The sequence below is a fragment of the Lathamus discolor genome, chromosome 9, assembly GCF_037157495.1.
Source record: "Lathamus discolor isolate bLatDis1 chromosome 9, bLatDis1.hap1, whole genome shotgun sequence".
Lineage (NCBI taxonomy): Eukaryota > Metazoa > Chordata > Aves > Psittaciformes > Psittacidae > Lathamus > Lathamus discolor.
Genome location: NC_088892.1, coordinates 8,239,209 through 8,259,507, shown reverse-complemented (window position 1 = coordinate 8,259,507; position 20,299 = coordinate 8,239,209). Strand labels below are relative to the sequence as shown.

The following is a 20,299-nucleotide window of genomic DNA, read 5'->3' as shown; positions in this document are numbered from 1 at the left end:
AGATGTTGGGGGGGACACAACACATCCCCATCCCTGCCCTTCATCCCCAGAGGCATGCAGCACCCCAACACACCCCCCCCTCCACAGACCACCCATAGGTGCAGGAGGCAAATGTGGTCCATGGTGGCGGGGGGGGGGGGGGGTTGCACTCCCAAGCCCCCTCCCACACATGTAACCCCCCCCCAAAAAATAGCTGGACTCTCCAGAGCCATCTCTTCCACAGTACCCCATTGGGGGTAGCCCCTGGGGGGGGGGATGAGGACCCAGCAGAGCTCAAGAGGCCTCCCTATACCCCCATACTAAGCCAGGACCCTCCCCAAACACAACCCCAAACCCTCATAACTCACCAGACCACCCCTAAAATACCCCCACACATAAACAGGGACACCCCTAAACACCAGGGAGGGGTCCCTGGGGTGCAGCTGTGCAGGATGCAAGGCATGGGGGGGATCCCCCCCATTCACCTCCATAGGCAGGGGCAGAACACTGCCAGGGATGGGGCAGCCACAGCTTCTCTGGGCACCCTTTGCCAGCGCCTCAGCACCCTCACCGAAAAGCTTCCCTCCTGGCTCTGCTCCCCCCGGAGCTGGGGGGGCTGCAGGTCCTGCTCACTGTGGGATCCCAGCCCCACACCTCTCCCTGCTCATGGGTTCTCGAACCATTTCCTTCCTGGTACCTGCACTGAGCCAAGCGTGTGACTCAAGTAGGGTCAGCATGAGGGTGGACAGGGCTTGGAGCAAGCTGCGCCAGTGGAAGGTGTCCCTGCCCGTGGCAGGGGTTGGAACTGGATGAGCTTTGAGGTCCCTTCCAACCCAAACCAGCCTGGGGTTCTATTAATTGATTCAGTATCTTAATGATGGAGCTTCTCCTAGTTCCAAGGTCAAGTCCTGAAGGAAAAGGATGCGCCCCTACCCTCTCCTCAAGACGTGCAGTTCTTCAGGGCCAGATGTGTGCAAGTCTGTTTGTAAGAGCAAAATCTGGAGAGACATCAACTTCATTCCCCCCTTGCCATTATCCCACTTTCACACGGTAAAGTTCATTCCCTAAGGAAACCCAGCACCGGCTCCTGGTATCCACAGGAACGGGCAGCATTTCCCACTGTACTTTGTCAGGACGAGCTGTCTCCTGCAGGAACGTTCTCTCAACAGAAAGTGTTTCGATCTGTGCTGGAACCACGGCCATAAACCGTCTTCTGCTGTCCTGAAACCACAACTGCCCCTCTGCTGCAGGCAGAGCCCTTCCCAGTAACCTCTCAGTGATGATCCCAAGGCTCCAAGAACATGGATCAGCAGCGATGCATCCTCTTGGTCCACTCAGCAATGCCAAGGGCAGGAGCAGGGTGCAGAAACAATGAAGTTTCTCCATCAAGTCACTGACGTTGTCCAAGGGTTGGGGCAGCATCCGCAAGAGGAAACCGTAGTTGCATTTCGGCTTGTTCCATTCCAACACGAGACAGAAGTGACTGTGGCCGAGATTTGCTGCTCCCACAACAGGACCAGCACTGTATTCCGTATCTGCAAACACTGAAGACAAAGGGAAACCCTCTGCTGCAGCTCCAGCCCGTTCACAAGTTCTCCAGAAGCTCAAACACCTGGTTCATTGACAGGAATCTTGGCATGTCCCTCTCTGACAGGGATCCCAGCCTGGTTTGGGTTGGAAGGGACCTTAAAGTTCACCCAGCTCCAAGCCCTGCCACGGGCAGGGACACCTTCCACTAGAGCAGGGTGCTCCAAGCCCTGTTCAGCCTGGCCTTGAACACTGCCAGGGATGGGGCATCACTTCCAAGGTCCAACAGAGCACCAGCAGATCTGCAGATCCCCAGTCCCAGCCTGTGTGCAAGGATCGAGGGGGGAAGCACCATCCGGAGAACAGAGGAGCCAGGCTCAGCCACCACTGCCCTTTTTATACAGTCATTTGATGCAGCAAGAGAGAAAAATCGGGAAGAGCTGACAGCATCAGCTGCCACCCTGCAAGCCACAGGTTCCCCTAACTCACAGAGCCCGCTCCTGTGCTCAGTGGTAACAACACACATAAACCATGACCAAAAATAAGACAGGAATGTCAAGAATCGACGTGCCAAACACATTAGCTTAAATGAAACTTTGGCCTGGCCTTGAGTCTGACCACGAGAAACGCAGCTACCGCACATCAGCCTGCCAGGGTTCCAGAAGGAAGAAATCCCGCTTCCCGAAGCTCTCGGATCCGAAATCCCTGGTAGCAAAAATTTATTCTCGTGACGTGAAGACAAGGAGAAATTTATAAACGTTTCCTAGACCCAGCCAACAGAACAGCGACTGCTCCATTCCTGTCACTTCTACCCGGGAGCCAAACAGCCGAACCAGCTCTGCCGTGTGCACGCTGCCAACCAGGAGCACGTCCCCTGTCCCTCCTGCTTCCCAACCCCACGCACGCCAGGGAAGTCTCTTTGGAAGGTCCGCAGTGTTTCCAGCCTAGTGTCCACCGTCAAAGGGAGCAAGGACAAAGCAGCACAACTCAGCTCAAACCCGACACACACCCACATTGTTAGATTCTCCTAAAAAATAAGTAGTTCCAATTCATCTCTTCACCCCCTGGGAGCCTGTGTGCCGGGGCCCAGGCTCAGCGCATGAGCAGGCTGTGCTTTGGTCCATCCACTCTCTCCAGCTTCTCAAAGTGTTTTCTGGCATTGCGGATGTTGATCAGCGTGGCCGCAGAGGCTAGGGCGGAACAGGGACACGGGAGATAGGAACAAGTTAGAAGGGATGTGAGAAAGCAACATCCCCATCCTCAAACTCTCTTATTTTAACCCCACTCCTCAAAGCCTGCAGGGCTTGGAGCATCCTGATCTAGTGGGAAGTGTCCCTGCTCACGGCACGGGGCTGGAGCACAGTGTCAGCCACACAGTGCCCACCACAGTGTCTCTCAAGCACCTCAAACCCTCCCAGGAGCCGTTTCAGCTGGAGCTGTGTGAACAGTCCCTCTGTGCCCCCAGAGGGCTGACGCTGCTGCCCGCAGCTTCTTCCTTAAGATAAATAGATGCTGCTATAATTAGAGGCACTGGCCCACCAAGACGGGCCAGGCAGTGAGAGCAAGAGCTCCAACACGATCCAGCTCTGCTTCCTCTCCAAACATCACCGGGGCTGCCAGAGGAGAACAGCCCAAAATAGGTTATTAGACACGAGCTACTAAATCAGGTCACATCTGTTAGAGCAGTTCCCTCCGCTCACAGGAACACACAGCTCAGCTCTCCAGGCACATGTCTTCTTGCCTCCTGCGGTCACTTTTTAGCCACCTCCTGCTCAGATCCCTCCCTATCTTTTCATTCCAGTCAGGTTCTCTGCTTTACCCAGTGTCTGTTGTTTCCCAAGGGAAACACAGCTAAAACCAGACCCATTCAGCTTTCCGTCCCTGCAAACACACACAGGCCAAGGGCTTGATCTTTGCTTCAACTTACGTATGGAAGGGTCTGACATAACCACCATCACGTATGTATTTGATGTAAAGATGTCAATGAAAGCAGCAAAGTTCGAGTTCCTGACCTCCATGCTCTGGAAAGAAGCTGCCAGCTTACTAAGAAGGGAGACAAAAGGAAAAGAAAGGGAAAACCAGAGTAAATGACTGATTGCTGTAGCATTGCTCCATGAGCTCCGGTGCCCACAGAGCAAACACCCCTTTATGTGAGCTGTTGGTAACAAAGAAGTGTTTGAGTCCCACTTGGCAGGAGACACCAGGTGTGACCACACGTTTGGGTGTTGGCTTTTATTCTCTTTTAACAAAAATACTCTCAACTTTAGGCTGAGAACAATTCAAAGTGATTCGCACATGGAATGGCAAAGGTTAACTCACGATACACAACCCCCCAGAGGCTGCTGTGCCCATGCACTCAATGTCACTTGCCCCATGGATGTGACAGCTCAGCCATGCACAAGGACAGTTGAACACTGAAGCACCAGACAGCTGTGAGCCACAGGGGCCCTCCTCCGTCCTGCTCAGGCTTCAAGCGCTTGCAGATACTACCAACAGCCTGTGGGACCCGGAGGAGGTTCAAAAGCCAGGAGACTTCCCACTTGCCCAGTCAAAATAGCAATAAACAGCATCTGCAAACCTCCTCCTCCCACAGCAGCACCGTGGTGCGGGGGCAAAAGCTCCCAAGCTGACTGTCACCACTTTGTTGTCACTTCAGTCCCAGAACCTCCCTGCCTTGCCCAGGAGGAGAAGAAAACAGGTTTCCAACCAAACCTCTTTCAAGCAGCAGCAATGGAGGAAGTCACAAAGGACACCAATTAATACGGTGTTGAAGCAGGGCGCAATTTAACTGCAGCATCTCACAGAGCTTGTACCAGTGTGGAGAGCCTCTCTGACTGGAGAACACTGCAGAACCTGCTGAGGCATCTTCCCCACCCGATGCTGCACCCAGCTCACCTGCAGCTTAGCTTGAATTGCTTTATTATGTTGCTGATCTTCTCAAACCTGTGGACATCCCGTTGTTCTTTGCATTGATAGTGAGAAATGACCTGGAAGGCAGAAGGAGAGAGCAGGGCGTTAGTGAGGGACTCCTGTCAGTGCAGGCTCCTCAGGCTCTTATGGGAAGCAGGTGGTGACCAGGACTGAGATTCCCTTAGCCTTTGGCTGATGAATCTTGGAACCTGTTTGCAACAAGACTGGTGCTTTCTTGATGAAACACAACCACCAGGAAGCCTCTCACAGGCACACGCACATATGCAAGACACACAAGAGACAAAATTGCTCATCTGGGGTCTGAGTACCCCAACCCAGCAGCAGTTTAAATCTTAACGAAAAGGCGCAAGGAGAGGAGGGGAAATCCCAGACCATCACCTTAAGTAGGCGAATCGGGCACTTCACCACTGTTGGAATAGCTTTTCCTTCCCAAGGCTATTGTGCTGCAGATTCCTAAGGAGTGAACCTGAGGAATTCCCATTCTGCAACAGGAAGGATGCTCACACGCTGCCCTCAAAGCCAAAGCAGGCTGCTCCTCCACAAGAGAAGCAGCATGAAGGCAGCTGGTTTCCTCAGGAGTTCCCTCCCCATCAGTTCAGAGCCAGACCAAGCCTGTGCTAAGCTGCCTGCACCCACATGGGCTCCCTCCTCTTCCTCCCACAATCCAGCAGCAACACAGACCTGGGGGCCTGGCTGCAGGGATCCAGAGGATCTCAGGTGTTTTGGAATCCTTGCAGATGTTCCACAGCTGCATCACCCCAGCCACTTTCACCAAGCTGGTACCCTACAGCCCTTCACTCCTCACTCTCATCAGCTAACAGGCTGAGATCTGCATTACTGCATGAGGGGAATGGTACACAGTGCAAGTTACACCATCTTCATTCTCACAGCAAACCAAAAGGGAGTATTTTAAAGCCTTATGCTGTGTGCTTTAAGCTCTTAAGAATCATGAAACCAACCACTACTGGAAGTGTCAGATACCTCACACAAGGATGTCAAGCTCTTGCTCTTTTAACTATGGAGTCACGTTTAAGAGCCTTGTGAGAACCAAGTTTTGGGGTTGTTATTTCCCCTTAGAACTCATTAAATGACGATGTATTTCCTACTGTTTTAAACCTGCCCAGTTATTCATACTGGTACAGGTTTAGCCAGGTTCAAGGCCTGCAAAGCCTTCTATAAACCAAAAGCCTTCCCTGCATGCAGGTTTGTTCCTGAACTCCCCAGATGGGTTTTTCTGTTACTGTGATTTGAATACAATTTCAGAGGAAGATTTCACTTCAGGAGAAAAGAATCCTGAGGGAAGCTTAAATATATGAAAGAAACACTGAGAAGAAAAGAAGTCTTTTAGAAGCCACCACGACACTGAAATCAGCACCAGCTTTTTGCAGCAAAGATTATTCTTTTCCAGTAAAAAAGGTACTTCTAACCAGGGTGGAACCACTTGTTACCTGCAAAAGGTCAAGAGCAGAACTGGCCACAAATGGTGGGGGTTTACTTCTGGCAGTTTAAGAAGTGAGCAAAGCAACGGCTCCTTCTCTATGTTCCCTCCATCAGTTCAAAATCAGGTATTTGGCCAGCAAGGAAAGCACTTGAAAATCAACACATCAAACCCATTCCTCAGGTCAGCGAGAGATCTGTGCGAGTCTCAGGAGACCCACCCCGAAACCAAGAGTACGGATGGACACGCAGCAATGGTGGGTTTAACCAACACGTTTTACTTCGCAGCTACAACAGGCTGGAAGCAGTTACCATGCACTGGTCACTGAAAGCTGCTGTAAACCCATCGCTTGTGATTCCCCATCCATACTCTGAGTTTGTAGAGATCGAACAAAGAAGAAGAAAAATAAAGCAATCAAGCCCCAGATAAAAACCCTGAAAAGGCTTTTTTGAAGGTACAGAAGGCTCCTGCCCTGTGCAGAAAGGAATTCTCAAGGAAGTCCCATGGCCAGCAATAGAATGGGGATATGAAACCCTCTCATAGCGTGGAAGAGGGAAATGCTGATCAAGCCCTTGGCAAAACTGCCAGAAGTGGAAGTTTGGGAAGGTCTCTGGAGCCATGTCAGCTACTTTCAGTGGATCAAGGTGTGGATCGAGGCCTCCTGCCATCTGGTGCTGGCTCCTCATTGTGGGCTATTGCCACAGCACCTTCCAGGGGGAAACCCTGTCCCAGGCTGGGCAGAGGACTCGAGGGGCAGAGCTGTTGTATTCACCAGGAACGTGGCTCTCTCAAACAGAAGCACTTCATCTGCCTCGATGATCTGAGCAAAGTTCCTCAGGTTCATTTCCAGCTGCTGGACGTTGGGGATCAGCTGATAGACTATACTGGACCAAGCCTGTCAATGAAGAAAGATATAACGTAAGGGCTGAGTTAGCACTTCTCTGCCCCCTCCTATCGTAATGCAATGTGCTCCAAACCAGTTCTGGGCACTGATAGCCTAGGCAAGGCTGATAAGCTTCTCCCATCTCCATATCCATGTATCTCCACTACAGTGGAAATCACCAGTGGTACCCCAGACCTGAGTAAACACTTCTTTAGGTCAAGTTCTTCTCCACAACAGTCACAGAGAAACTAGAGTACTACTAAACAGGCTTAAATCCTCCTCATTTGAAGCTGTCAGTGCTTCTCTGCTCCCAGATAAACCAGGTTTCCAGACCCTGTGTTAATTTTGAGCAAGGGCAGCATACAGAGGGATACTCGGCAACTCCAAACACAAAAAGCTCTCATCTAACCCAGTGAGTCAGTGACAAGCCCGGAAGGGACAGGGGATGCTCTAACAGGCATCGGTCCTCATTCAGACTCAGACCCTCGAAGCTCAGCTCAGCTGACCTCACTGCCACCTCCTGACGCAGGTTTGTGTCAGTGCCTGGCCACACGCTTCCCCTCAGCACTCAGGCTGGATAAACATGACTAGAAGATGCAGAAGTTGTTTCTAAAGTAGCCAGGCAAAGTGTTTAAGCTGCACTAACATACTGCCACCATGACTCCAACACATGGTGGGGTTTTACTTGTCCTAATTAAAGCCAGGATGCTCTGATACCATATACAACAGCTAATCCCCACCAGCAGTGGTGGCAGAACTAAAAGGGATGGCCATTAACAAACCAGCTGCAACTAACCAGTTGCCTTCCTCATGCTGTTGCTTTCCAGTGGGAGAGGCAGCAGCCAGATGTGGGGAGGAAGCTGTACAAACCTTGTAGAGTGTTTCATCCCAGATGGAAGTTCTAAAACAAACACATTCCAAGGGACGGGAAAGGCGCTTCAAGTCCTCCTCACGCTCTTTGAAAATCTGGGAACAGAAAAGAGATTGGCAGCTGAGTGTCAGTATTCCTGCCTTTGGTGTGGTTGCTGTATTGTGGTTGCAGCATGCACTTCAAACCCCGGAAGAGGATAAGAGCAGCGCTGGCCAGGCCAGGCTGGAGAAACCCCTCCAGAGCAGCAGGGACAGACTGAGGCTGACCTGCCATAGATCTGAGTGGGACTCAAAGCTGAAATAACCACGGGTGTCGTGGAGTGGGAACAGGAGCAGACACACGTGAGTGTCTCCAGGGACCTAAGTTCTAACAAGTCCCTGGTCACAGGCAAAAAGTTTCATCACTAAGAACGGGACAGGCCAAGGGGAATGGCTTTAACCTGATAGAGGGGAGACTGAGATGAGCTCTTAGGCAGAAGCTCTTCCCTGTGAGGGTGCTGAGGCGCTGGCACAGGGTGCCCAGAGAAGCTGTGGCTGCCCCATCCCTGGCAGTGCTCAAGGCCAGGTTGGACACAGGGGCTTGGAGCAGCCTGCTCTAGTGGAAGGTGTCCCTGCCTGTGGCAGGGGGTTGGAACTGGATGAACTTTAAGGTCCCTTCCAACACAAACCAGTCTTGGATTCTATTAGTACAAGCAGCTCCAAGGCACGCACTCCTACAGCCCCTTCATCTCACCCCATACTCTGCCCTTAGAGGTTATGGCTACAAAAAAGGGGAGCAGAGGAACAGCAAAGACCAGAGAACATTGTGCCAGCTCCTACAGGACTGCTAGTAAAGCAGCAGGGCAGCCAGTGATGAGCCTCTGCAGGGGAAGGCACAACGACACCTGCACCTCAGCTCACTGCGTTTAGGAACATGATGGAACATTAACTAATCCCCAGGGAATGCTGCGTGAGGCAACACCTACCATGCGGGTCCTGGGATACCAAAGGCTTCAGTAAGATTTACAGTGATGTGACCAAGTATTTGCATATTCTTCTGAGTAGGAGATGCCTTAAACTAGATCTTGATGTGTGTGCAAGGACACACATTGAAAGCGTATCTGAAGCAAGGCCCCTCTTCTGTCTACCCTCTGCTTCAAGGCCTCACTGGAGCCTGCATAACCACACAAAACCAGCATTTGCCCCAGACAAATCTAGACAGGGCAAAAGATTTTAGGCTCATCCTTCAGCCCACAGGGAAGTGAGGAAAAGCTCCTTGAATCAACCATGCAAACAAGCTCTGAGCTGTTTCTGCACTGAGCTGGAGGCAGAACTAAAACTGGAAGCAGAGGATCAGCCCTCTCAGGCACTAAGAGTGATCCGAAACCAGCCTGCACGTGGAAGAGTCAGCCTGCAAGGGAGGTCAGGCTGTGGTTGCACCCACAGGGCTCCTCTGGGCTGCCCAGGCACACACTCACCAGCAATCACAGGAGAGTTTAATAAGACTTCTTGCTTCAGACAGAAGCCAACAGCCTAAAGGGGTCCCCAGTCTCTTGCGTGCTGCAAGCCATGCAGTGGCCCAGCAGCCAGGGATGTGCTTGTCTAACCCAGAGAGCTGTGTTTTCCCTCAGGAGAGAACAGACCCAACTGACAGAAACCAGCTTCCAGTCACATGGGACAGTTCCAACTCTTCTAGGGCATTTTGTGTGGGTTTTTTTGGTTACACTTTAGAACAGAGTCCATGCAGGACTGAAAGCAGCAGCTAAAGAGAAACCAACTGTCACTGTCAGCACCACGTGCAAAGCCATCCAAATGGTGAGCAGTGTGTTCAAGGTTACTGGATTTCTTTCAGTTCCACCTCCCTTGGGGAGCCAAGGTCTGGTGGAAGTACCAGAATCAATGTTAGAAAGGAAAAGGCTTAGGGTAGCTGTCACTAAAAGTCATTAGTTCCATTCTCCACCACACTATATGCAAGAGACATAAACTCACAAGAGGCAGAAAAAGCTTAGAGGGCTTTGACACTGAACATCTGAGAAACCCTTCCAAGAACAGCAGTCGTGGAGCTGGATTTGAAGTATCGAATCACAACTTGCATTAGCACAAAGATGCGCTATTTGAAAGCATTTCTATGGCAACTATCAGCTTCTCACCAAGTCCCGCTGATCCTCCTGCACCAAGTCCATCTTGTGCACTAGACAAAAGATCTTTGCATCGGGAGAGTTCTGAAGGATTGCCTCCAAGCATGACTGGTAGTAGTGCATGTCCTTCTCCAGCTCACGGCTCTCCACGTCAAAGACATAGATGAGGACTTCCACATTGCGGAAGATGTTGTCCCGCTGGCTGGTGAAGTAGTTCTCCATGAAGGTGTCCTGTCTGAGAAGGAGCAGAGCAACAAAGGAGACTCCCATTAGAGCAATCAGGTCTGGCTTAGCATTGTCAGGAATCAGAATCCAAGACAGGGTTGTGCTGGAAGGGCTCTTAAAGCTCACCCAGTTCCAACTCCTGCCACGGGCAGGGACCCCTTCCACTGGAGCAGCTTGCTCCAAGCCCATGTGTCCAGCCTGGCCTTGAGCACTGCCCGGGATGGGGCAGCCACCGCTTCTCTGGGCATCCTCACAAGGAAGAGCTTCTGCCTGAGAGCTCATCTCAGTCTCCCCTCTGGCAGTTTTAGTTCTCAGCAAGCACCCATTTGGATCAAGCTGCTGATGAGCAATTCTGAACCCAGCGTCACCTCCCACCACCTCAGCAGAAGCCCAGGTGAAGGGCTCAGGCTTGCTGCCAGTGCAAGAGAGCAGGCAGCAAGGGAAGGGTGGACTTACACACCGTGCCTTTTATGCAGGGATAGCTCAAGAGGCAGCGCGGCCTCCACACACAACCCAAGATGCGGCATCCATCCTTCCAGAGCTGTCGCACCAGTTTTACAGTGCACACGTGAAGCTTGTTCTATTGCCTCCACACAAGCAGCACACACATCCCTCTGGTTTGTCCCATCCCCAGAGCTAACCCCAGCAGTTCCAAAGGCAGAAGATCAAACAGTACCTACCCTCCGCAGTCCCAGAGGTTTAACACCAGGTTTCCTAGGAATCTAACATGGGAGTGCTCCACGTCAACTGGAAAGAGACAGCAGGAGTGAACCACAAACCCAGCTCAGAGCTACCCCCTTGGGCAGCCAAAATGCTGTTCTTCACAGCCCACAGCTTGTAAAATCCCATCCAAACACCCCTGCTGGATGTAAACCTGTAGCTGAAGGCACTACAGAGACAGCTCCTGGAGTAGTTCAAGCCTTTCTATTCCCTACGGAATAGGACAGCAGGAGGCTTCCCTTTAGCAACACGTGCTCTGATCTTTGTGATAGTTTAAGAACGACACGAGATCCAGCACACCCTGCAAGGCCTTAAATGAGCCTTAAAAACAGTAAATCAGTAACCCAGAGAACGTGAACTTTATGAACAGACCAAATACATGGCAAAGAGGGACTGCGGACCACCTCCCCAGCGCTTCCCAGAGAGGAGCATCAGATCCTGACAGCTCTTACCCCTGCTGCAGAGGCATCTCTGAATGCTTTCTCACATCAGTGGTTTTGGAGGTAAAAAAGGCACAAGACATTAAGCCAAGTGCCTCATCCTGCCACAAGCTCTGGTGCTTAGAGACACCACTGTGCTCCAGCTGCACTGTGATCAGCTGGCCAACAACAGGGAAGCTTCTCCAACACACACGAGGCTCTGAACCCTCCTCAATAGGTGAAGCTGCAGCAATGGCTGCCTCCTGGTCAAAAAAGAGACTTAAGGATAAAAGTTCACCCATAAAGCAGCAAAACTGAACCCAGAGCTGCCTCCCGTTTCACTCCAGCTCCCTACCCACCCTCAGCGGAACTCGGGGGTGAAGCTCCTGTCGGGTGCGGAGGATGAGCACCCACCCACTCCAGCGCAGAGGAGAGCTGGGACTGCTGCAGGGAACAGCCTCTCCCCTTTAACAGAGGGGGTTGCACCCTGAGAGCCCCCTCTTCACACAAGAGAACTCTTACTTGTGGCACCCAGGCGCCGCGTGTCCCTGGCGATGTAGTTTGCAAAGATAATGGACCTCATGCTGGTCTTCCCAGACCCACTTTTACCCATCAGCAGCACCTGGGAAGGAGAAAATACAGAGCCATTAGCTACTACAGAGCAGCAAGCGTTTCCTGGCCCCCTCAGGGTGAACACCTTACTGCTGAAGCCACAAGACCACCAGACCAACATGTTTCACATGTGAATGCACCAGAAGAGAGAGGCAAAGAGAGTACCTGGGAAAGCAGGAGACCCCCCTGCCCCCCTTGCTATCCATGGCCACTGAATCGTGGTCCGACTGAAACCCCTTCCACCCTGGCTGCATTCCTGACCTGCACCCCTCAGCCCCTCGGGAATCTCTGCCCTTCCAGGCTCCAGCCACCCAGAGGTGCAGCCCCTTTTCCCAACGCACCCCGGAAGAGGATTGGGAGCCAGCACTGGGTGAGAGCAGGAGCTGCTCCAGCCTCCCCCATCCCCTCCCCTTGCACCCACACACGACCCAAGTGCACCAGAACCACAGGGGAAGGCTTGATGGTTCTCGGGGCAGTAAAGGACTTTGCCAAGATGAGAGAACACCTTTATCTCAGGCCTTTAAGACCAGGCTGGAAACAATCCCATGCCCACCCAGCACGGATATTCTGCACCCATTACTTCTCCTTTCCTTATCACAACACAACTTGTTTTCTCTTCCCCAAGAGGTGAAATACACATTACAGTTCAAGCTGCAGCAGAACGTTAGAAGCCGATGGGACAGCCCAGGTCAAGTCACCAAGCTGTCATCTAGGGGAGGCACTTGATTCCAGAGTCATGGAATCCCAGCCTGGTTAGGGTTGGAAGGGACCTTAAAGCTCATCCAGTTCCAACCCCTGCCATGGGCAGGGACACCTTCCACCAGAGCAGCTTGCTCCAAACCCCGTCCTGGGCCTTGATCTGTGCAGGCCACTGGAACAAAGGCGAGGCAGCACCTTTGGCAGCCAGAGGGGATGACTGGAGGGGGAAGAGGGGTGCCACTCACACAGGGAAAGCCTCTACACTGTGATCTAAAAATACAACCTGAAGCACCCCAGCAGCGGCAGCACAGGCTCAAACACAGCTGTTAAACAAGTTCCAGCTCCGAAGGCAAACCCAGCCTTTGACAGCTCCGCATCTATCATCAAGGATCGCTTTAATAGAGCACAACCAGCCCATAGCAGTGCCAGAGACCAGCTGGGGAGGCACCGGCTTCACTTCCCAACTGGACAGCAGCAGCAGCCACAGCCTCGGGGCTGCAGAGGCAGAATCAGCCCATCCTGTTGCACAGGTTATCCCCGTGCCGCTGAGCACACACCTGATGTGGTGACAAGGGCTCTCCTCCGGCAGCCAGGCTGGTCCGCTCACACCGACCACCCTCAGAGCAAAGCCCTGCAGATACACTGTGCTCTCCCCACAGTGAGCTACAGCCCCCACCCAGGTGCTTCAGGAGGGTCTCCTCTCCCCTCACGCTGTGGGAGGCACAAGAACCACAAACGCACAGCAGTTACCATGGACGTTTCTGAGACGAGCCAGTGAACAAACTCGAACCCATTTCGATGGCTTCAAGCACAGGATACATCCGTGACTCTGAGGCGCCCAAAAGCCAAAGAACACCCCGAGATACGGTGCAAACACACAGCGACATTAGCAAATACAGGGAAGCAAAACCCAGCTGCAGGGGATCCGCGTTTCGGCTCTTACCTTTTTCTTCATGGCTGTGCTTGGCATCACCCACCTGCAGAGAGAGCACCACCTGAGATCGCTGCTGCCCTCAGGCCGCACTTCAACCTGCACATCCCATCCCGAGAGGGCAGCGGGTGCAAAAGGGGAAGCGCTCCCGCACCGACACCACCCCCAGCCTCCGCCCCGCCGGGCACTCCACAGCTCCGGCTCCAGCCGCCGGGGGAAGCGCTGGCACCGGCCTCCCCCCGCCGGAGAACCCGGCCCTGGCGAGCGGCGCTCCCGGCACCGCGCGGCCGGACAGGCCTCAGCGGGACCCCGCGGAGCCGCCGCCCGCCCGGGTCTCCTCACACAGAGCGGCCGGGCCCGGAGCCGCCCGGAGCCCACAACGAGCGGCAGCGCACAGCGGCAGCGCTCCCCCCAGCCCCACCGGGCCCGGCAGCAGCTCAGCCAGGCCCCGCCGCCCCCCGCTACCTCTATCCGCGACAAGCGCCTCCCGCAGCGGCTCGGCGGTGCCCGCAGGCGGTGGCGGGGGTGCCCGCCGCAGCTCCGCAGTGTCCGAGCGTCCCCCGCTCCGGGGTAGGCCGCAAATCCGCGGCCTCGCGTGGATCCGCAGCCCCGCCGGGGCCTCGCCCGCTGCCGCCGCGGCGCTCCCGGACTCCCTCCCAGCCCCCGGCGCCGCTCACGAGACACAACCACCAATCACGTGAACGCTCACCCGCCCTCTTCCGCGCGCCCCACCCCTCCCCTCCGGTCACGTGACACGCGGCGAGGCGGGCATGGAAAGGGGCGGGGCGTGGCGGCAGTGAAGCGCCCGTCGCCATCTTGGGTGCGGGCAGCGCCGTCCTGGCACAAACGGGCTATGGAGGCCGGGTCGGGCCGAGCCGAGCCGAGCCGAGCCGAGCCGGGCCGAGCCGAGCCGAGGCGGGCCGGGCCGAGCCGAGCCGAGCCGAGCCGGGGTACATGCAGGGCCGCCGAGCGAGGCCTCGCTCCACGGCGGGCGCTGGAGGGGCTGGGGACGGCTGTGGGGAGGGCGGAGGAAGCAGCACCCAGCGCCTCCCATATGGTCTAGCGGTTAGGATTCCTGGTTTTCACCCAGGCGGCCCGGGTTCGACTCCCGGTATGGGAAGCTCGATCTTTTCTATTGCAGCGTCCTCTTCCGACTTCCTCGGACCGCGTTTTAACCCCTCTGCAGCCACATTCCGCGACCCCAGGAGCTTGCCGAAGCTCTTCTAAGCCAGTGCAAAGCCCGTCTCCCACCCTGGTTTGAAGTGTCCAAGTAAATCGGACAGGAGAGTCCTTAACCAAATAACCGGAGTTAACGGCATTCTCCTCCAATACAAGAAACTGGCTCCCTGTGTCCCACGGTGTGTTTTAGACCACCCCGTTGTCCGAGGGAAGTACGGAAGTACTGCAACTCCGGCAGCACTAATCTGCTGTGCATACATCCCTATGGATGTAAATTATATATATACGTGTATATATACATACACGTGTGCGTATATACACGTATATATATACATGAGTGCGCAGGGCTAGTCGTTTATCAAGGAAATTCACTAGGTGCCCAACAGCTTCCCATTGCTCCTACAGAAGGCATCCAGGGTGGGCAATGGCACAAGGCTTCCCCACTGCACACAGCCGGGTGCGCACAGCAAGGGAGGGCCCTCCAGGGAGCTCCCCTGAGGGGCTGTCACCCGGCGCGACCGTAGCGACTGGCCCGCTCCGGTCCCCGTGCCTGCGCAGCCCGCCCCGGCTCCCGGTGCGCCCGGTACCGGCCAGCGCCGCTCCCGGTGCTCCGCCGGGGGGGGGGCACCGCTGCCGAGGTCCGCAGCCGCGCTGCCCTCTACCGCCCCCTGCCGGCCGCAGGCGCCGCCACGCCGCGGGGCGGATTCCAGGGATGAGGAATGGTTCGGGGACGGGAAGGCACCGGGACAAGGAGGCGGAGCGCGGCTGTACGGGACACCCGGCGGTCCAGGCGGGGCCTCGGGCTGGAATCGTGCTCCTCCTGCCCTGGGGGCTCTTAACTTAATTAGCAGAACTGGTAATGAAAGTCTAGAAGGGACTGGAAGTGTCCACCTACAGCACAGCACGCTGTGAGTGTAGGGAAAGCTAGAAACCCCACAGTGACAATGACAATAACCCACTGAATGACAGGGAAAAGCCCCGGGAATGGACAGAAAGGACGTGTAAAGGGTTCATAGGGGTGATGTGGCTCTGAGCACAGTGAAGCGGCTCCATCAGCCGCTTCTCGCATTGGAAACCCTCATTGTGCATCACTGGGTGAACAGCCAGCACAGGGCTCCAGAGCACTGGTACAAGGCACTGCAAATCAGCATGTTGGGGATGAGAATTCCATTCATTCAGGTCAAATCACGCTTCCTGCAAGGCAGAACAGCCTTGGAACCGGAGCCTCGGAACCTGCCTGTCCCCTGGGTACATCCGTTTGCAATGATTAGTCCAGATGAGTCTCGATGGAGGCGAAAAGCAGTGCTGAGATTTACCCTCATGCCGCGTTGTCATCCCAAGTTACCCGGCTCCCTCCAAGCAAACCACTGGAGGAGACCCAGCAGCTCATGGCAACTGATGGGAATTCCAGCCGAACAGCAGAGGGAAGCAGTGTGAGAGTGAGGATGCTGGAAACACTCAGGATATAAACCAGCATGTTCTGTTAGAGGGCAGCAGCACCACGCTCACCCATACACTGCAGCTTCTTCATGACATCCCTGGGTGTCACCAAGACAAACCCCTCTACATGGGCTTGCTGGCATTAGTTGTGTTGTTTCACAGGAAAAGTAGATCAAATCTGTTCTTGTGAGTCACACTTGTTCCTAAAATCTATACACTTCTAAGAAATACAGACTCAGTTATTGAGGACTCAAGCTCCCCGTTTTCACTGAGGAGCAAAAGACTCCAACAAATCCATGAGGTTTTACTGGCTGAGAAATGCAAGCTCTCACTCATGTAAGTGCTAGTACCATGCTGTGGTGGAATCTGACGTGAACACTGAGCAAATGTCTGTAAATACTCTCTGACACGCCGTGTTCCGGTAGCGCAAATCACCCAAAACAGGCCTTCAGGCCATGGTTCTACTGTCCCATTGCCTCTGTGAGGACAGCTTTGCCCACGCAAAGAGCTAACAAACCCCTCTGGTGTTTCCCCTCCTATCCAAAAACAAGAACAAAGGGATACAGATTCGGTTTAGTTGAGTCAGGCAGGATTACTCTTAGGGCATCACATTCAGAGCATCCGTGTCTTAATACGCCTGGGTGAAATCAGAAGCCGGTGAGCTCAGGTTTGCTGCTGGTGTCCCCTCAGCTCCCCTGCAGGGAAAGCACTGTACAGGAACCGGGTCCTGCAGAGGCAGTGCTGTAGGGAGGTCCCTGTGCTCCCAGATGTGATCCTCTCTTCACACATGTATTGGAGCCAAAAGGAGCAACTGATGCCTCACAAAGAGAGCGCTGCTCCGGCTTTGTCTTTCCCTCACTGACACCAGTGCCTGCAGAAAGCACTCGCAGCGTTTCTGGGTTCTTGCACATTACAGCAAGGATTAAAAAGAGACAAAGGCCCCCAACCCCAAACTGTCAGGCACAAGAAGTATCTGCCTTGGCCCCGGCTCAGCGCTCGGCAGGAGAGGAAGGGATTAATGGCTGCTGTCAGGCGGCACGGCTCGGCGGACGCAAGCGCCCCGGGAAGATGGAGAGCTCCAGCAGGCTCAGAGACATAACTCACACCAGATGCCTTTGCTCTGGGTTCTCTTCCCCTCCCCTGGTGTGATAATGCTCCTGATTTATGAGTGGAGATGCAGCAGCACCCTCTTCCCAAGCGCTGCGCTGTCTTCACAGCCTGCCTGCCTCCTTATTAAGACTCCTTATCCCTCCCTTTTCAGGGAGAGCGACGGTACGAGGTGGAGAAGCAGTTGCCTAGAGATCAGGCTGTGACGCTGATCCTCAGGCCATGCCGTTTGCCAGGCATTAGTAACCAAACCTGTGTGATTTCTGCATGGGGTTTTGGGTTCTTAACAGGTTTGTAGGGCAGTGGCAGTATTCAAACAGGCAGGAAGGACACAGGGTGTTGGTTTTCCTCCACACACAGTTCGGGTTTGCAATCTCCATGCTTTAAGGTGTGGCTATTTTCAAGTCCCTGAGCTCATTGTAAAGGTGGGAAATGCTTTCCAGAGCCAGATCTGGATTTCAGTTAGCACTATTGTCTGTCTTCTTCCATGAATCCCGTCCAGCCATGGTCTGCTGCCTGGAACTGGAGTGTCAAACCCTGCTCCTCGCTCAGCGGGTGCCCCAGCAGCACCCGGCTTCTAAACCGCGCTATTTGCATCCAGCACTTCACACATACAGGATGAGCCTGTGACATAAACAACACCTCCCCATCTCCCACTCCTTTATGTAATCTCTGCCTCCACACAAACACATGGTTCACGAGGCTCAAAGCAAAGCCCCAGTCGCTCAGGACTCGTGTCTTTGCTCCCTGGCCCATCCGCTCAACACATCCCGAGGCACAGAACTTGTCAGGTCCTGCAGACCAGCTCCCTCTTCTCCGGTGCAAAGCTCATGGTGTTAACCTGCTGGGCAGGCTCCCTAGAACCCCTCTGGTCTATCACTGATCATCAGGCCCAGGACAGGCTTTCAGCATCGTGAAGTTACAAGAAAGCTATAAGAGGGGCTTACCGAGCCACGAGTCACCATGAGGAACCACCACACGACTGCTCTGAGCCCTGCATTCGCAGCCACAGGCTCCAGGTGGAACTCAAGATGTTTGGTTTCCATCCGTCAAGCAGCGAGCTCTGCAGCAGCAGCGGGTGCCCTTTCCCTGTGCCAGCATCCTGCAGCTGAGACCGGAGAGAGGAGTGAGTCTGGGGTACCTATCATTCGTGTGAGGAGGAGTGAACTGATGGCACAGAATTCCCTGTGGAGCTGCCACAGCCCTCAGGCTCTTCGTTAAGCTGGAAGAAGCCAAAAGTTAATAGTCTCTTCTAGTGCTGAAATAGGCATCAGTATCTCATCAGCTGTAGGGAAGTGTGGTCTAAGGGAAACCAAAAAGGATTTGAACACCAACAGCTCTGTGGTGTATTTGAATGTATGGCACAGGCCCCCCAGTGCATCCACAACTGACACTGCACCCATTAAATCACAGCTACATGCGCATTGTTGTTGAAGTTGGGCCAGAACTCTACCTCTGAGTCTTACATTGTCTCACATCCAGACTGCTCAGGGTGTAAACACAGTCTAGAGCATTCCCAGCCTCATGATTCCCAGTGCTGAACAGACTCTGTGGTGGCTGACGCATTGGGAATGTGCCTGGATGCAGCGTGAGCAGGTACACGATGGTGTTCCAAATGTCTATTTAAAGGCTCCACCCTCCTATCCCTGTTCTAGAGCTTTTTGGCTCTTTTGTGCTTCCTGCTCCTCCACCCATCTCTCCCTGTATAAACATCCCCCATCTCTGAAGGCAAGGCATTGCCTCTGCTGTAAAAGTCCCTTTTGTCCTTGTGCTAAACCTTCACTATCCCGTTATTCCCTGCCAATACCTTTGTCTCCAGACCCACACTGGTCCCACTGGCTGCTGGGCTCTGGGCACCCATCACAAGCAGCTTGGTGTCATGGGGCCAGGGGCTCCCACAGGCCCCCAGGCAGGCTGAGCTCTTCCGGTGCAGTGTCTCGGTTCCCAGCTCCCATGCCAGGCATGAGCTGTTTCTGCTGCAGGGCTGGTGCAGGCATCCACATGGTCTCAGAGGATGGGAAGCGTTGGGAAGCTCTGGAGCGCACCCAGGTCTGGCAGCTCTCCCAGTGTCACTGTCCCAGCTGGCAGGAGGGGAAGCAGCAGGCACCTATGGATTTGGGGGGATGGAAAGGAGGGAAGAACAGGGCAGTGAGACAGCAGGGAGAAGTTTCCCCATCCTCTCATTGTCAGCTCTTAAAACAAAAGGGGGCGTCACTACATTACCCTATGCCCAAACTGCTCCTCAAGCAGCAAGACACCTTCTTCAGGGGGTCACCACCCTGGGACTGGCCCAGTAACACGACTGCTCCCTACAGTAGCTGTGGTCGAAAGCGTGTTTGTAACCAAACTGCAGGAAACTGCTTTTAATTCCCAGTCTTATTCTGTTGGCATTAACGGGCAGGAGACAGCAGCAGGTCATGTGGCTGCCGAGAGGCCGAGCTGGTAACATACTGTGCCCTTCAAACCAGGGACCCACCTCCTCGCCAAAGCTGGCAGCTCGGCAGTGTTCAGCGTCCTGTCTGCCCGTGCTTGGCTTGTTATTTAATTCCAACAGAGATAGCGATGATAATCTCATTACAATGTGAACCTGGGCTTTCAACAGCACATCCCATACACAGCCCAGGAGATACTGAGGGAAGAAAGAGACTCCAGGGTGGAAAAAGGCAGCTACTTCCATGTATTAACGGTTTGTCAAACAAGGGCCATCTTGGAACCTGTTGAAGAGAGGCCCCAGCAGAGAGATCCGGAACCTGAAGGTCTCAGGCAGTTCAGCAGGGTTGTGTGGAGGACAGAGGAAGACACGGTGTCTCCTCACTAACCTGTCACTGGGAAAAGGTGCCTCCTTCTCTCCACCCTCATCATCCCCTGACGCCTCAAACCCAGTGAAAGCTTAAACAAAATATTTAGCTAAAATAACATCCTGTTGTTAATGAAATGGGGGCAGCCACAGACACTGACCCGGCAGCGGTCCAGCACCAATCCTGCATCTCCCTCCTCCTCCTTTCCACATTCAGAGCACGGCGTTAGGAGCACAGGAACAGTGACAGCCTGCAGGGAGCCTTCTGCACAACCCATCCCAATGCAGGCGCTCCAGAACCCATCCTACGGCATCCAGCCCACCCTACGGCAGCAGTGTCAGCCTCCCTGCCTCCCAGCAGAGAGCAGGATGCAGAAGGTCTCCTCTCTCCCAGCCCTCAGCTGGGCACTGCTCATCCCTCCTGC

The 20,299-nt window shown here is 54.2% G+C and overlaps 1 protein-coding gene and 1 non-coding gene across 2 annotated transcripts; one reads left to right on the top strand and one right to left on the bottom strand.

Moving 5' to 3' along the window:
- Positions 1–2,208: 2,208 nt before the first annotated feature.
- On the bottom strand, positions 2,209–14,052 carry LOC136019441 (ras-related GTP-binding protein A). Its single transcript, XM_065689632.1, has 10 exons — positions 13,817–14,052; positions 13,364–13,397; positions 11,632–11,731; positions 10,651–10,717; positions 9,758–9,980; positions 7,629–7,724; positions 6,648–6,770; positions 4,402–4,493; positions 3,434–3,549; positions 2,209–2,696 (listed from the first exon to the last, which is right to left on the bottom strand). The coding sequence occupies exons 2-10, from the start codon at positions 13,388–13,390 to the stop codon at positions 2,599–2,601; spliced, it is 942 nt and encodes a 313-aa protein (XP_065545704.1). The 5' UTR covers positions 13,391–13,397; positions 13,817–14,052; the 3' UTR covers positions 2,209–2,598.
- A 347-nt stretch (positions 14,053–14,399) lies between these two features.
- Positions 14,400–14,471, top strand: TRNAE-UUC (transfer RNA glutamic acid (anticodon UUC)). The gene has a single exon. It is a non-coding gene; the product is annotated as a tRNA-Glu (tRNA).
- The last annotated feature ends 5,828 nt before the right edge of the window (positions 14,472–20,299 follow it).

Excerpts from the sequence above, each read along its gene's own strand:
- LOC136019441 (XM_065689632.1), bottom strand. The coding sequence starts at position 13,390 with ATGCCAAGCACAGCCATGAAGAAAAAG. Across the intron at positions 4,494-6,647 it reads TTGAGAGAGCCACGTTCCTG|GTCATTTCTCACTATCAATG; the intron begins GTGAATACAACA and ends TCTGCCTTCCAG. Across the intron at positions 2,697-3,433 it reads TATGTCAGACCCTTCCATAC|CCTCTGCGGCCACGCTGATC; the intron begins GTAAGTTGAAGC and ends GTTCCGCCCTAG.